Genomic DNA, 16,649 nt, shown 5'->3' on the forward strand with positions numbered 1-16,649 from the left:
GGTAGCTTTCCAGCAGATATTTCAGGCTAATGAGCTAGGAGAAACTTTCCCAGGTGGGAGGTCTCATTTGTTCTCATGGCCCCATAAACCCCGAGGTTTACCCCCCAATCCATGGCTAAGAAGTCCCACCTCACCCTAGTGCTTTCTGTTTTCTTTTCATGTCCCAGTATGTCTTTGTGTCTCTGCTTTCCCGGGACAGTGTATATGACATGCTGAGGAGGGTCTGCACTCACCTACAGGTATGGAACCCAGAGGCAAGAGTTGAGCTGGGAGACTGCACCCAGCTCTTGGGAGAAGGCAGTTAGGGGAGATTAGCCTGTCTCTCTAGCACCAGGGAATGGGAGCAGAGGGGTTTGGGGACTGAATGCCAGGGATCAGAGCACAAGAGGCTTATTTGGACTATGCATCACTGCACATCTTTTGGTTTGTCCTTGTGTGTGCTCATATGTAGGTTTGCCCTCACCTGTGCCTCCTTAGTATACAGATAGACAGGAGCGTATGGCTGCTTCTCAGTATGTATGTCCTCTGGCCAAGGTGAAGAAGGAGAAGTGGGGAGGAGGCAGGGGCATAGAAAATGAGTTAGTTGTCTGGGATACCCCCTAACCACCCACGGTGCACAAAACGCTGTGACCTGGGCTCTGCCTGATGCCAAGTAGCTTATTCATGGGGGCCTCCCTGTGGTTAATCTTGCCTGTTCCCTTTCCTCCCCAGCCTTCCAGCAAGAAGAGTCTGAGTATAAGGAAATTTCCTGAGGAAGCCGAGTGCGAGTCCCCGGTGAGAGCCGAGGCTGGAAGCAAGGGCCTAAGAGTGAGCGGGGCTTCAAAACCTTGGGACCACCATATAGAATGAGGGCACCAGATTCTAGAGCCAGTGGCCGCATTGGGCCAGAGGCTGTCCTGGACTACATGCCATGCAGACCACATAGGTCCTTAGCAGACTAGCTCTCTCTGAACAGAATTCTATCCTTCAAACACTGGCCAGGTTGAATCCCTTACCAAATGGATGCAGAGCCAATCATCCATTCTTGTTTGTTTGTTTTGTTTTGTTTTTTTCGAGACAGGGTCCAATCATCCATTCTTTCCTTTCGTGGAGGAAGGAGGACCTTCAGAGCCACAGATAGATCCTTAGAGAGGACCTCCAAGGCCAGGGCTACAGAGGTGGCTCAGTGCTTAAGAGTAGTTGCTGTTTTTGTAACGGACCTGAGTTCAATTCCCAGCATCTACATGGTGGTTCACAACCATCTGTAATTCCAGACCCAGGGGATCCAACAACACCTCTTCCTGCCTCTCCTAAGATAGCTGAATACATATGGTTACGTAGACATACAAGCAGACAACTTCCCCTCCCCCTCTCCCCCGCACACAAAACCATTTCAAAAGGAACCTCAGGGCTGTCAATGACAACCCAGTCTTCTGACCTGCCAGGAGCTGAGGCCGTGGGGTAGCGAAAGCTGAGTTTGAGTGCAGAGATGGAGTGACTGAGGCCTCAAGGTGTTTGGCACCTCTCCAGTGACTATTAAGCATTTAGCCAAGCATGGAGTATACAGAACACCATGCGAGGGGTAGCAGGCGATGTTCCCTGTTGTATTGATAGGAACTGTTAAGTCACCTCTGCCAAGGTCAGTGTCTGGTTCACAATTAAGAGCCTGGATTAGAAAAGGCCATAATTTATACCATCCAAGGCTGTCTTGAACTCAGATCTGAGCATGCACCAGATTGTCTGACCTAACATAGGCACTGTGGACTTCAAAGATACTGTTTTGGGGGAAGGGATCTTATTTTCTTTGGTGGTTTAACTACTGGTAAGTTGCCTATGCTTGTAGGAGGAACTCTAAACTCAGTAGATCAAAAACAACAATGAAAGCCGGGCGTGGTGGCGCACGCCTTTAATCCCAGCACTCGGGAGGCAGAGGCAGGCGGATTTCTGAGTTCGAGGCCAGCCTGGTCTACAAAGTGAGCTCTAGGACAGCCAGAGCTATAAAGAGAAACCCTGTCTCGAAAAACCAAAAAAAAAAAAAAAAAAAAAAAAAACAAACAATGAGGGCTGGAGAGATGGCTCAGCGGTTAAGAGCTCTTTCAAAGGTCCTGAGTTCAAATCCCAGCAATCACATGGTAGCTCACAACCATTCGTAATGAGACCTGATGTCGTCTTCTGGGGTGTCTGAAAGACAGCTACAGTGTACTTACATATAATAAATAAATAAATAAATAAATAAATAAATAACAACAATTAAAATGTAACAGACATGAACGTCGGAGGAGGACTAGTTGGGAAGACAAAAAGGATTGGCTGGGGTGGAGGGAAAGTCTTAAGAGAAGGTAATGTGTTCCATATGTGTTCCATAATGTTCCATATGTGTTCCATAATGTGTTCATAATGTGTTCCATACAATGCATTATATATATGTTTGAAATTATTTTAAGTGATGTAAAATTCAACCCAATGTCATTTTAGTAATAATAATGAACAATATAATTACACTTATTAATACATAAAAGACTTTCTTTTTGGCAGAGGGATGCTACAGCCAGATAGTAGCTAGGAGAGACATGCTGTTGCTATATTCTACTCACAAGTAGGCATCTGGATCGGGAATGGCTGGGGAGAATGCCGATAACCCGGAGTGGCTTCCTTAGGACACAGGATACTCATGGTCTGTCTTCTCTGCAGGAAGTCCTTATCCCCGAGATGAAGTGGAGAAAAGCATGCTCAGCCCCCGCATCCCTGTCACTCCCAGACAGCATCTCTTGTATCTCTCAGATACCGACAGACTCCACAGATAGCTGCTTCCCCTCCATGAAGCCTCCAGGGTCTGGTGAGTTCAGGATCCTGTCTGTGGCAACTGCTTTCAGAGGCTTAACCCTTTCTCTTCTATGCAAAGGGCCCAGCGTGGGCAGACAGACTTCTGAGAGATATTTCTTTTTTGTCCAAATCCATATGGAAAAATCCAAGAGCCCAAGCAGCTTCGTCACATGAAGGGAGGGGGAGCTGCCCCATTCTGGCTGGAGCCCCTCGTGCCCCAGGAAGCTGCCTAGCCACTCTCCCATTGCAGAGGCCGTCTGTGAGAAAGATGCATTGGAGGAAGAGCCCAGCACGGACCAGGAATTGAGGCTGTGGGATTCTCGGCTCCTCAAGGTCATCTTTGTGATGTAGGTGTTTATACCGGATGGGGATTAGGTGTTGAAACCCAGGTGGAGAAGGTGGAGAGGTTATTACCTAGACCCAAGGGAATGCTCCAAGTCAACTTCAAGCTCTTGGGTGGCTTCTGAAGGCAGGCAGTGCTATGACAAGGGCAGTGTCAGCTGTTGAGAATAGGAACTGTTGCTTCCCTGGCTTGGGGAGAGAGAAGGGGCTAACAGAATTGAGGAGCCCATCAGATCACTGAGAGATACTAGCCAGGGAAACACACATTCTCCCGCTACCTACCATCAGGACAATTTTCAGGACCCCTGGCTTGTCTGCATCCCTCTCCTGCTTTATTTTTTAATATATAATGCTTTGGCATCAACCATGAGATGGAATTGATGGAGGTGACATGGGAGAAGAGGGCAGAAGATGAGCATCTCCAGCCGAGTTCCTCTTTACTCAGAGCAGTCTCGGTGGAAGTGAGACTATGTGGCATGGGAGTTTCAGGGTTTAATAAGGCAGAAAAGGGGGACTTTGGGGATGGAAGAGTCCTGCAGGTCAGTTCCCCTGCAGTCTGGAAGCAGCAGATACCAGTGGATTTAGTATGTGGTGCTCAGAAGTTTACACAGGTACTAAGTCAACTTTCCCATTCAGACCTTCTCAGTCCACCCAAGGATTTTAGGTAGTTAACCCTTCGTTGTCCACATCCTCTGTCTCTGCCAGGTTAGGTTTGATTTACAACCTCAGCCCCTCTGGGGGAATGGGCCTGCTGCCTTAGAGATTGATGTCGCCTTAATGGCCTGGAAGGAGGGTAGGAAGAACCAGGGTGGCTAGTGAGAGGGCAAGGAGGACAATAGTTGTCTGGCTATGTCTTCCTCCATGGCTCTGCAGAAGGGCCTTGAATTCCTGCTCGCTGTGAGGACATTTCTGAGAAGACAAGCTACCCCTTGGGCTCTAAGAAGAATGGTGCCAGGGTCTGCCTGTTCAATGGACAGGGGCAAAGGGCTCTTTAAACTACAGTTTGGGGAGTAGGATAGTTCTGGTACTGTTTCTAGTAAGCCTCTGGAGACCAATGCCTTTTCTTCTAGAGAAAGGTCCATGATACACATGGCTGAAACCATGAGGCTAAAGCAGGAGGATCATTGATTTGAGGCCAGTCTGGACCACTTTGTAAGTTCCAGGCCAGCCTGGGCTGTATATTCAGACTTCTCAAAAACAAAACTAAGCTAAACCAAACAACTAAAACAATAGTGGAGTTATAACTGTACTGGACTAGCCTGCATAAAGCCCTGGGTTTGATCTCCTGCACTGTATAAATGAGACAAGACTGCACGTGGCTATAATCCCAGCAATTGGGAGGTAGAAGCAGAAGGCTCGGTATTTCAAGGCCATCCTTGACTACATATCCTGTCTGAGGTCAGCCTGTACTGTGTGTAACCTTGTCTCAACAAAACAAAACCGGGGTTGGAGAGAGGGCCCAGCAGGTAAGCCTGCACAGGAGTTATGTCTCATAGCAGCTGTATCGGACAGTTCACAACCACCTGTAACTCCAGGTATAGGTGACCTGATGCCCTCTTCTGGCCTCTGTGAGCACCTGAACACACATGAATACAAATAAATCTTTAAATCAAAACAAAACCAGAAAATCAAGAACAAGACAAAAGGCAAGCCCTCATTGTCACTGTTTCTCTAGGATCTGCTTTCTAGTCCTGTCCTCGTCCTATCTGGCATTCCGAATCTCCAGGCTGGAACAGCAATTATGTTCCCTGAGCTGGGGCAGTCCACTCCCAAGGGACAGGTAAGGCCCTTTCTCTTCCTAATACCTTTGGGATAGAAGGGAAAGGCCAGGCTGCCACTGATTGAATTTGACCTTAAGCAGGGTTGGGTATGTGTGCAGGCTACACAGATCTCACTCTGGCCCACCCTTGAGAGGAGCAGTCTCTAGCCTTTCCTCTGATCTAAGCATCTTATGTGCAGGTAACTTGGTCTTCATCCCCACACCTTATCCAAGGATGCTCTGGGTGCTGTCTCTACCAAGGATTCCTGGGGTTTATACTGCGGCTGTGCTGAGACTGAGTATGAAGAACATGTTCTAGATTCTTCCTCCAGACTCCTCCCTAGCATTTCCCTCTGTGAGTGATCTGAAGTACCTGTTTACAGATTAACTGGCTCCTACAACTTTTGGACTCAAACAGAATGTTAGACTGTTTTTGTGTTTTTATCAGTTGAGGAGTTCTGTACACTAAGCTTCAGCGACCACTGAAGTGGCAGAAAGCACATTAACTTGTTTTATTGTAAGCAATGGTTCTGGCACACTGACAGAGCCCTGGGGGGCCACCTCTGGGGACAAAGGGCATGCTTTGATACCTGGACTACTGCTTGCTATCACATGACACACCCTAGAACATGTAGGGGAGTTGAGATAGGGTGTTCCCACCTCTGTGGGCTCTGCTGCCTCCCAACATTCTGGGATCACACTTGGGCCTCTCAGAATCTTTGTTCTCGAGCTCACAGGACTTTTCTTCAGGGAGCCAGGCACTAGGACCTTTGAGAAGGCTGGGATGTGGAGAAGAGAGCTCTTGACAGGGATTATCAAGAGACCAATCTTAGTTTTCTGAGCTGAGCTGGATGACTCTGGGCTGCCCCTGCAAGAGCTGTCTAGCTGAATTTGGGAAGATGCCCCCCTGCAGGTGAGGAAGGACATGGGGCTGAGATTGGAGGTCCCAGAACTCCCATTTTGGAGCAGGCCCCTCTTTGGTAGGACAAGGGGAACAGGTACTGTGGTATTCAGTAGTAAGTCAATTCCCATTGGTTGCAGACATTCCCAAGGTCCTAGACATTAGCAATAGGAAGGTAGGACATTTGATTTAAGCTCTAGTGGTTGGTATACTTCCTCCATGGTCGACTGCACTGGTCAGGGTGGCTTGACTGGGCAGTGGCATCCAGCTGCAGGATCCAGCAGTGTTGGGTCCTTCTTGGCAGAGCTCACTCATTCCATGAACCTGCAGTCCATATGCTATAGGACACTCTGTAGGATTCCAGTAATCATAAGTAAGGTAGAAGTGTCCCGGATGGGATAGGCTCCATGCAGAGACCAGGAAAAGAGATCTCTGACTCCCTTGGGGGGGAGATGGGGAGGTGGTGAGATCAGTGCACACTGATGGTTTTGTCATAAAGAATCTTCCCCATCTACTTATCTTCTATCTCCTCAGGACTCTCATCTGCTAAGACAGTGCCTTTGAAGGTTCTAGAAGGGTCTTAGGGAGGAAGCCAGAGGTATCAAGGAAAGGCACAGGTGGTGTGGCGTGGTGCTGGAAATAGCCTCTGTTCCCCTCTCTCTTGTGCTAGGAGGTTAACCGGGGAAGGAAACCCTGGTGGAAATGATTGCAGGGCTGTTTGTCTCATTCAGGACAAATCCAAGCAGGACTGGAGAGAGGGACAGTGGGTGAAAACTTCCAGGGTTTAGACTGGAGGTTTCTCCATCATCTCCTAGTTCCTAGGATTGAACATGGAAACCAGCCTTATATGTTGTTTGTACCAAATCTTTATATCTCAGGTAAAACCTGGTGTCCATTTGGTCCTCCTTCCAGGGCTGCACCATCAAATGCCCATCCTCCAATGCCCATCCTCCAGTGCCCATCCTTTAATGCACTTCCATCCTTTTGTCTTAACCATCCTCCATCACTCTTTCCCATCTTATCATCATGGAAACAATACTCCTTGCCCCAGTGCTTTCCCTCCCTGGTCCCTGCTGAGAGGTGAGAGTACAGGTCTATTCTCTGAGCCTTGCTAGGTTGAGCCAGGGTTCATGCCAAGTCACAAGTGGCTGTGCCAACATGCTGTAGGAAGCCCATTCTCCAAACAAGGCTTAGCAAGGGCAAGAGGCAGGCTGCAGGGCAGCTGATTTTGGAGATAGACTTGAAGCCAGAGCTTTGAGTGATATGGGTGTGTCCATGCCTCTGGAGGGTCCTCTCTCTGCTCCTCGCCTTGTTCCCCCATCCTGCTCCTCTAGAGGAGCTGTGTGTCAGTTGTGATCATTCATAATCTGTGAGTATTTATACATTCCCAATTGCATGGGCTAACACTCCTCCAGTTCTCTGAGGGTTTGTTTGGTTCAACAAGAGTGGTTTGTTCCACCATGACATTAGCCTTTGAATTTTTTAAAAAATGGGTTAATTCCCAGGTATTAAAAAAATGTTTTGTTTCGTTTTTTTTTTTAAATAAAAACCTTGATTTTTCTAGTGTCCTGTGGTATAGAAGTTTACTTTGTATGTGTGTGTGTGTTTGTTTGTGTGTGTTTGTGTGTGTGTGTGTTTGAGGACAACTTTGACTATTGTTCTTCAGGCATCATCCACCTTGAGACAGTCTCTCTCTCTCTCTCTCTCTCTCTCATTGGTTCTTTGTGAATTTCACATCATGCACCCCAATCCCACTCATCTCCCCAATTCCTCCATATCCACCCTCTACGATTGCAACCTCCGTCTGCCAAAGAAAAAAGAAAAAATAATGAATTAAAACAATCTCTCCATGGAAACTGCAGTATGTCCCACAATACACCCTTTTGTCCATGCAACTTTACCTGCAAATGTTCGTTGCAGTGAGTCACTGGTCTGGTTTGAGGCCTCTGCTTCTGCTACAGCATCAGTACTGGGTCCTCACGGTTGTTGCTCAGATCCTGCATGACTGACCCCTTCACGTGCTCTAGTAGTTCATAGATGGAGCAGAGGTTGAGTGAGCCTGCTTGGTTTTCTCAGTGGGCTGTAGTGAGATGAGAGTAGGCTAGACTGGCCTAGTCAGCCCCAGTAGATCCTGTTCCCACCATCCTGGGGCTACAGTTATGAGCGCCCCACCATGCCTGTCTCTTTTATGTGGTAGGATTGAACTCTGGCCACCATGCTTGTGTGGCAAACACTTCATTGAGCCATCTGTCCAGTCTCCATTTTTATCTTAATATTTTTTGAGATTTTACTTATTGTTTATGTTTGCCTGAATGTCATTCCATGAACCACGTCTATATAGTGCCCATAGAGGCCAGAAGAGGGCATTGGGTCCTCTGGAACTAGACACTTGTGAGACAGTAATTAGGGAATTGAACCCAACTCTTCAAGGAGAACAACCACATATGTAGGCCAAACACCAATGCATATAAAATCACTTTTTAAAAAAAATTTTGGTAGGAGGTGAGTCAGTAAAGCACTTACCATGTAAACATAGAACCTGAGTTCAGATTCCCAGGAAACTTGTCAAGGCTGGGCATTCATCTGGTAACCCAGCATGGAGGAAAACAGATAGATGTCTCTGGACCTCACAGAACAGCCAGCCTAGCCAAGTCAATGAACTCTAGATTTACAGAGACCATGTCTGAAAAAATAAGGTGGAAGACTGAAGAGATGGCTCAGGGTTTAAGACCACTTACTCCTTTTGCAGAGGACCCAGGTTGGGTTCCCAGACTCCACAACACACAGCTCACAACGATCTGTAACTCTAATTCCAGGGTATCTGATGCCCTCTTTTGGCCTCCAAGAGCACCAGGCACACATATGCTTGGGCTCTGGCTTAAACAACCCCCCCCACACACACACAGGCACAGGCCCACACACATGCACACCCACACAGGAGTGTGCTCGTGCGCACGTGCGCATGCACACGCGCGCGCGCACACACACATCACAATTCTTTTAAAGATAGAGAGTCAAGGAAGACATCTGATATTGAGCTTTGTCCTTCATCCTCACATGCATGCCAGGGTGCCCCCCCACCAAAGCAACCCTGTCTCAGACAAGATGGGATGCAAGATCTGCTCCCGAAGCTGTCCTCTGCTCTCCATAATACCTCATGGCCATGCTCATCCACATTCATACACATGAATTTGCAAAAATAAATAAATAAACAAAGTTTTAATTTTAAAAAGGTAAACTTGGCCACAGGTGTGCACCACGATAAAGCAGGCCATGTGAAACTGTTGCTTTGAACTTATAATGAGCTTATGGAATGAAACACTGCTCTGAACTTAGTGCCAGCATCCTCTGTAACACCCTTTTGTGTAATGTTTTATCTGTGAGGTAATTTTATAAAGAACTTTTGTCTAAGAAGGTATAAAAAGGCTGAGAGAAAAAAATAATCATGGCTGTTGGGGCTCTGTCCCACACACCATATACAACAATAATAATACAATCATAAATAAAACTAAATCTAAAGAGGCTAGCTAGAGAAGTGAACAGCAAAAAAAAACCCCAAATGACCATAGTGGTGGCACACACCTTTAATCCCACTTCTCAGAAGGCAGAGGCAGAGGGATCTCTGTAAATTCTAGGACAGCCTAGTGTACAGAGTGAGTTCTAGGACAGCCAGGACTACACAGAGAAACCCTATCTAAGACAAACAAACAACATAAACAACAAACCAACCCCCTGCTTCCCAAAAAACCCATCACTGTAGGCTTAGGTTTTTCAAAACCTATTCAATAAGGGTTCTTAAATGCTTCAACCTCCCTTCCAGCCCACTGACCGAAAGTAGGAGAGAAGAAAGATTAATATGAAAACAGGGGATGTGGACCTGTTTAGAAGCAGTTCTTTGGGGTGATTCCAAACACAAATCAGTAGTGGCAATCCAGTCTTATCGGCAAACACCAAACACAAATCAGTAGCCGTGGCTTGATCCAGAAAAACTTGGAGGTTCTGCTGAATCGGCAGAATCCGTGGAAGCCACAAGAAGCAGCTGGAATGACACAAGAAGTTCCTTGGCACTTTTCTCTCTACAAAGTCATGGCAAGTGACGATCAGCAAAGACCAGCAAAGTGTTGTGAGGTGAACCAACGGGCATCCTCCACTGTCGGGTTCGACTTATACTCCTTCCGAACATCACATGTCCTCTCATGTGTCTGCCTCAGCAGAACATCCTCTCATATAACAGTTTCCAGAAAAAAAAATCACAAAACACAACTGAGTCTGTAAAGAAACCAAAAATTGGGGGCTGGTGAGATAGCTCAGCGGTTAGGAGCGCCAACTGCTCTTCCAAAGGTCCTGAGTTCAAATCCCAGCAACCACATGGTGGCTCACAACCATCTGTAATGAGATCTGATGCCCTCTTCTGGGGTGTCTGAAGACAGCTACAGTGCATTAAATAAATAAATAAATAAATAAATAAATATTAAAAAAAAGAAAAGAAACCAAAAATTTCCACTTCACACCACCATCACAACAAAAACAACAATAAAACCACCACCACCACCACCACCAAACAAACAACAAATAACCCAATGGTAAAATAAGCAAAGGATTTTTAGAAAATAGTCAATAACCAATAGAAAGTGGTCAGCGTTTCTACCCCTGTTAAACCCCATGGAGAGGCTGTCACAATGTAGGAGGTGCTGCCAAACAGAAGACCATGGGTGTTGCTGAGGCGTGGCTTGCAAGGCCCTGCACTCCTTCCCAGCACCAAGGGAAGGAAGGGAGGGAGGGAGGGAAGGAGGGACGGAGGGAGGAAGGGAGGCAGGCCACTGCTGCTGTGACAATATGAATGATTTTTTACCTAAACTGAAAAATTAAAAATAGATAACAGAGCGATTTCATTTTGGGATACTGTCTTAGTAGGTTTTATTGCTACAAAGAGACACCATGACCACCTCAACCCTCATAAAGGAAAACTTAGAGCTTCAGAAGTGTAGCCCGTTATCATCACAGTAAGAAGCACGCAGGCAGACATGGTGTTAGAGAGCTGAGCATGCTACAGCTTGATCCTCTGGCAGCAGAAGGGAACTGTGTGCCCCACCGGGCATGGTTTGAGCATTTAAGACCTCCAAGCCTGTCCCCCCCTATAGTGACACATTTCCTCCAGTAAGGCCCCGCTCCCTAATAGTGCCAATGGTCAAGCATTCAAACACATGAATCTATGGGGCCATTCCTTCTCAAATCACCACAAAAGAGTTGAATGTAAGTTGTTCAGTAGTTGCTGAAGCAAAGCCCTTTCTGGGACTAGAAGAAATAAACATTTGGCTATAACTGGAAAATATGGCTGATCCGTTGCAGACTTCTGAAGAGCCCAGGAGAAGTCCAAGAAACCTCTGCAGACCACACTCCCACCTCGCATCCCTGGACACAGCAGCATCACAGACAGGGCACACAATCCCAGCTTTCTCAGTTTTTGTTCAAGTGCACTAATCTTACTGGCACAAATCACAAGATGAATATCTGTGGCAGTGCTTGAGTAGAGGGGACATGGATCCCAGAGGGAGAGGGATTCTAGTGGAAAGAGGTCTCAAGAGTGAGGGGTGCATCTCAGTCTAGCCAAGATATCATGAGACTAAGAATCTCACCTCTCAGCCAAGCAGTGGTGGCGCACGCCCTTAATCCATCACTTAGGAGGCAGAGGCAGGTGGATTTCTGAGTTTGAGGTCAGGCTGGTCTACAAAATAAGTTCCAGGACAGCCAGGGCTACACACAGAAATCCTGTCTCGAAAAACCAAAACAAACAAACAAACAAATAGAATCTCATCTCAGGTGCCCACGCAGCCAGTACAACCCTCACAAATGATTACTGTGTCTGTGTCTCTAGGACACTTGCCATGTGGCCAAGTAGATGAGCTTCCCACAGCTGTTCTGCCACGGAAGTAAGATATGATTAAGAGAAATTTCTTCCAGGACGTTTGCCTGAAGACTACCTCAAGGCTCCGGCAAGAGGGAGAGAGAACACTAATATCCCACTAGGTGGCAGCAAAGTGCAGCAAGAGGACGTCATTCTCAGTGAAAATCCCTCCCAGTTTATCTCCTTGCTGGGTGAAATCTGGCCCAGGCTTCTGGTTTGTAATGGAAGAACAGACTCTTCAGGCAGGCGATGGGGCCATCTTCCCCCCAGTAGAAATAGCTCAACCCTCTGCCCGCTCATCGCCTCCTGCCTGCCTGCTCCCGGCATGGGGAAAGGCCGGCAAGCACTTTCACGGGTCCTCTAGATCTTCTAAAGGTTTGGCTGCCGAGAAGGCTGGCTGGTTGATGTGAAGAACAGGTGTTGTCTGAACAGCATGGGTGGAGCTCCAAGGGTGGGGAGCTGAGTTCCTAAGGACATAGAACTCAGGCTCCCTGCTTCCATCCACTCTTGTTGTTAATAGCATCCTCTCTTTGGGTACTGAATGAAAGAAATTTGGCTCCAGTTGGGTGTGAACCAAGATGTCAACAGCACCCTCCTTCTTCTTCTTTACTTAGGGTGGTTTGACATGTGACTGTTACATATGCTTTGTCTGGTGTGTGAGAGCGGGAGGCATTTAAGCCTCTGAATCCATAACCAGAGAAACTGGAGTCCTTCCCCTTGCATGACTGAGCTCCAGATGAGCAGCACCTGGTGCCCAGCGGGGGCCCTGCTTACTGGGCCCCTCATGTGAGCAGGGATCCCTGACTCCCTGGAATGTGTTCCTTCTTGTTTGGCTCTCAGCACCTGGCTCCCAGCCAAACCTGGAGCTGCTTGGAATGTGATGCCCCCACTCGCTTTTCTCGAAGGATCTCGGACAAGGCTCTCTCTTCTGCCTGGGGGAAAGGCCAGGCCTGGGTGAAGCCTCGTCCCACTGGTGTAAGGGCCTCAGACTCTCCTGTGACTGAACACAGAAGCACTTGGGTGGGGGAAGAAGGGAACATTACAGAGCTGGGTCCCAGCAGAGCAGAGGCTGTGTCATATTGGTATCTTATCCCCTTGGCAGCCTTCTAAATTGGGCTGGAGTGGGCCAAGAGTTACTCACAAGCTGTTCATTAACTTGCTAAAAGCAGAAAGGTTGGCTTGGGCACCGCTTTGGGAAAATGTGACACCCACTGCTCCTGGATTCAGTGGAGCGTGAAGGCGTATTAATTGGTGTAGGATTTCTGATGGAACTTTTTCTTTCCTGCTAGTTCCAATAGCAGACTAATCGGAATGCCTTGCTCTCTCCAACACGTTAACTACACGTGAGCCGTTTATTTAGCTCCTGAGTGTATGCTTCTAGAGATACTAGGGTACTGACCATCAAGTTTTGAACAGCACACCAGGCCTATACAATGTGCTTTTATGCTCAGCACTTCATTTGACTCTTAAGACAGCCACACAGCTTTCACACTTGACTGTCAGTACTAAGGCTGATTAAGTCTGAGATATGACACGGATCCCCTTCAGGGAGTTTAGTGAGGGGCAAGCTAGAGGCATCGGCTACCTTTGGGGCTTACGGGTAAGACTGAGTCAGTGGATAAGTGTGCAGCATGTGTGGGCTTCAAAGCCTGAGTGAGATTTGGATGAGAGGAGAGTCATGTGCTTGTGGGGCAAGGGCAGAAAAGGATGGAGTTGGGAAGGAAGGCAGGGCTCCTGCAAAAGCTCCGAGGATCCAATGCTGCAGTGAAGACCGAGACTTCCTCCAGTCTCTCCAAGCTACGGGAATGACTGCAGTTTCGGAATGATGAATAAGCTGATGGTTTTACAGGTCTCAGAATAGTCTAGATCAGTCGCTTCTTGGCCTTTTATCTATGGTCATGTGAAGAGTCTAGATCATGTTCCCGGTGTCAGTAGCACTTGGGTTTGGGGTTGGATAGAGGGGGTTGTCCTAGTTAAGATGCTTAGACATATCCCTGGCTTCTGCCCACTGGATGCTGATGTACCCCTTAGCCCTGATTGTGACAACCCAAACTACCCCCTGACATTTCCAAGTGTCTCTTGTAGAGAGGACAAAACTGTCTCCAACTAAAAATCACTAATCTGGATGGGAGGGAATTAAATTGACAGGTTTTTAAATTTATTGTTGCTGCTGCTGCTGTGTGTGTGTGTGTGTGTGCGCGCGCGCGCGCGTGTGTGTGGTGCCGGAGAGTGAACCCAGGGTCTTGTGCTATACTGCTGAATATACACCCAGCCCCTGAGCTATAACACCCAGCTCAGCAGGTATTTTCTCAGCACTCTGATCAAGTCTATTGACTTTTGGAATAGCTGATAAAGTAACATCATCTCCTTGCCACAGGAAATCTTGGATGCTAAGGAATTTCCGGGCCTAAGAGGTTTCAGAAGTAGGTTGTTCTGAACATCAGAACATTTCTGAACAGACAGATGTGATAGATAATGTCCCGGAGATAAGAGAGTAGCTGAAAGCAGGATTCACTTCCTACCCGATCTACCCGAAAGCCCGTCTTACGCAAGGGCCATTTGACTAAGGAATGGCCAATCTGACTAAAAGTGGAGAGAGGCAGAATAGGCTGATCTTGCATGTGTTCTGAATGTGAAAGCAAGAGCGCTGGTCAAACCAGAGCAGAACTTAATGACTTCAAGATTTATGGCTCTGGCTCGAAAGAATATAGAGACAGATTGGAAATGTAGTGTTTGAGGCAGGTGAGATGGCTCAGTGGGCAAAGATTGCCAAGCCTGATGAGCTGAGTTAAAACCACAGGGACCCATGCATGGAAGGAGAGCACCCACGCCTTGAGTTGTCATCTGACTGCACCCCTACTGATTAAATAAATACATGCATATTAGAAAACGTTACAGTATTGAACATGCTAAATCTGAGACACGTTTTAGCCAAGTGGGGATATTAAATGAGTGATGAGTTAGGAAGCCTGAGTGTAGGGAAGAAGCCTAGAGATATCTTTTGTGGATTTTTTTTTTTTTGGTTTTTCGAGACAGGGTTTCTCTGTGTAGCCCTGGCTGTCCTGGAACTCACTTTGTAGACCAGGCTGGCCTCGAACTCAGAAATCCTCCTGCCTCTGCCTCCCAAGTGCTGGGATTAAAGGCGTGCGCCACCACGCCCGGCCTTCTTTTGTGGATTTTTATTTAGGAGACAAGAGTCTCACTATGTACCACTGACTGACCTGGAACTCACAGAGGTCTGTCTTCTTCTGCCTCTCAGGTATTTTGTTTTTGTTTTTGTTTTTGAGACAAGGTTTCACTCTGTAACCAGCTATCCTGAAACTCACTATTGAGTTGCCTAGATTATCTTGAGTCATGGCAATCCCTCTGCCTCAGCCTCCTAAGTGCTGGTATTACCGTTGTGAGCCACCATACCCTGGCCAGCCATAGGAATATGTCAAGGGAATGGACATGTTAACAGAGCAGGGACTGATGCAGGAGTCACTGAGAGATCACACAGAGCTGGAGGAAGTGGCCAAGGAAACTGGGCAGCACCTGGGGAGGCAGGAAAGAGCCAGAAGGGCTTGCTGTCCTGACAGTTAATTGCCAAACACTGGCACAAAGACTAGGTCTAATGCTAACAAATCTAGTAAAACAAATTTTACTGCTCTCTTTCAACAAATGCTTTTTTTTATTGTTGAATGGGTTCTTATGGCTAGATGGTGATGGTGATCTTTAATCCCTGCACTTGGGAGGCAGGGGTAGGCAGATCTCTGAGTTCAAGGCCAGCCTCATCTACAGAGTGAGTTCCAGGTTGGCCAGATCTACACAGAGAAACCTTGTCTCAAAAAACTAAAATAAAAAATAATTAAATTGGCTTTTATTTTGTAGCCCAGGCTGTCCTGGAACTCACTCACTGTGTAGCCCAGGCTGTCCCTTAAGTTGTGATTACAGGCATGTGTACAATACCAGGGTTCACTCGTGGGTTTTATTTTTTTTTTAAAATTTGGACCTGACCAAGAAGTTTCCAGTCTGGGACCTCCAATATTTTACTACTCACAGTCAGTTCTTCCTTTCTCACCCCTCCCCACCCCTGCCCTCCCTCCCTCCCTCTTCCTTTCTCATCCCTCCCCACCCCTGCCCTCCCTCCCTCTTCCTTTCTCACCCCTCCCCATCCTTTCCCTCTGTCCCTCTTCCTTTTCTTTGATTTTCTGAGACAAAGTCTTGCTACATGGTCAGGCTGTCTTGGGCTTTCAGTTCTCCTGTCTCACTCAGTATCCTACATGATGGGATCACAGACATGCACCACCACATCCAGCTTACGCGTGACTCCTGAGACCCATTCCTGTCGTGGCTGCAAGCCCTGACCTCTCAACCTTCCAAGGCTTTCCAAGACTGCTTCTGATTTCCTGGGTCAGACTATGCCTGTCCGCTGTCTCCTGGTCCTTGGCTTTCTGTAGCCTTTCTGCTTTCATGGTTTCTCTGAAGAGTCCATGGAGTCAAAGTGCAGGCAGGGGTGAGGAGTGTTCAACTCAGGGTGCTTGGGTCACATGCGACCAAGAAAAGCCAAGTGCAGCTCAATACAAAACTTGTAAATGTACTTAAGACATTGTGAATTGTGAGGCTTGGTTTTGGCAATTGGAGATGTATTTGTCATGGCTGTGTGGTGTGTGTGTGTGTGTGTGTGTGTGTGGCGGCACCTGTGTAGCAGTTAGGAGTTGGTGGCAGGCACATGGTGGTCAGGAGTCTTCTCACTCCGTCTTCAGGCTGCAGAGCAGGCAGTTTTATTTGCTGAACCATTTAATTTCTCCCTCTCTTTTCTTCAACTTAATTTTTTTTTTTTTTTTTTTTTGCTTTGGTAACTCAACTGCACAGTTCCCCACTGTGAACTCTGTAAATGATTTCATCACATTGCAATGTCAGAAGGTTGGACATGCCTGGTAGACTTAGCAGAATGCTAC

At 47.3% G+C, this 16,649-nt stretch overlaps 1 protein-coding gene across 6 annotated transcripts in view; it reads left to right on the forward strand.

The window, feature by feature from the left end:
• Gramd2a (GRAM domain containing 2A) overlaps window positions 1-7,364 on the forward strand; it is a 39,976-nt gene extending 32,612 nt beyond the window's left edge. For 3 of the 6 annotated variants that reach the window (XM_085844679.1, XM_085844681.1, XM_085844682.1), the window contains exons 7-12: window positions 168-239; window positions 712-807; window positions 2,671-2,815; window positions 3,053-3,149; window positions 4,820-4,924; window positions 5,104-7,364. In XM_085844679.1, the coding sequence (XP_085700805.1) occupies window positions 168-239; window positions 712-807; window positions 2,671-2,815; window positions 3,053-3,149; window positions 4,820-4,924; window positions 5,104-5,107 (519 nt within the window). In that variant the 3' untranslated portion in view covers window positions 5,108-7,364. Of the gene's footprint in view, window positions 1-167; window positions 240-711; window positions 808-2,670; window positions 2,816-3,052; window positions 3,150-4,819; window positions 4,929-5,103 lie in introns of those variants that run through there. The other 3 variants (XM_029481623.2, XM_085844680.1, XM_029481624.2) reach the window with 3 other exon arrangements.
• Window positions 7,365-16,649: the final 9,285 nt, after the last annotated feature.

The sequence above is a fragment of the Mus caroli genome, unplaced genomic scaffold, assembly GCF_978045245.1.
Source record: "Mus caroli unplaced genomic scaffold, Mus_caroli_1 scaffold_11, whole genome shotgun sequence".
Classification (NCBI taxonomy): Eukaryota; Metazoa; Chordata; class Mammalia; order Rodentia; family Muridae; genus Mus; species Mus caroli.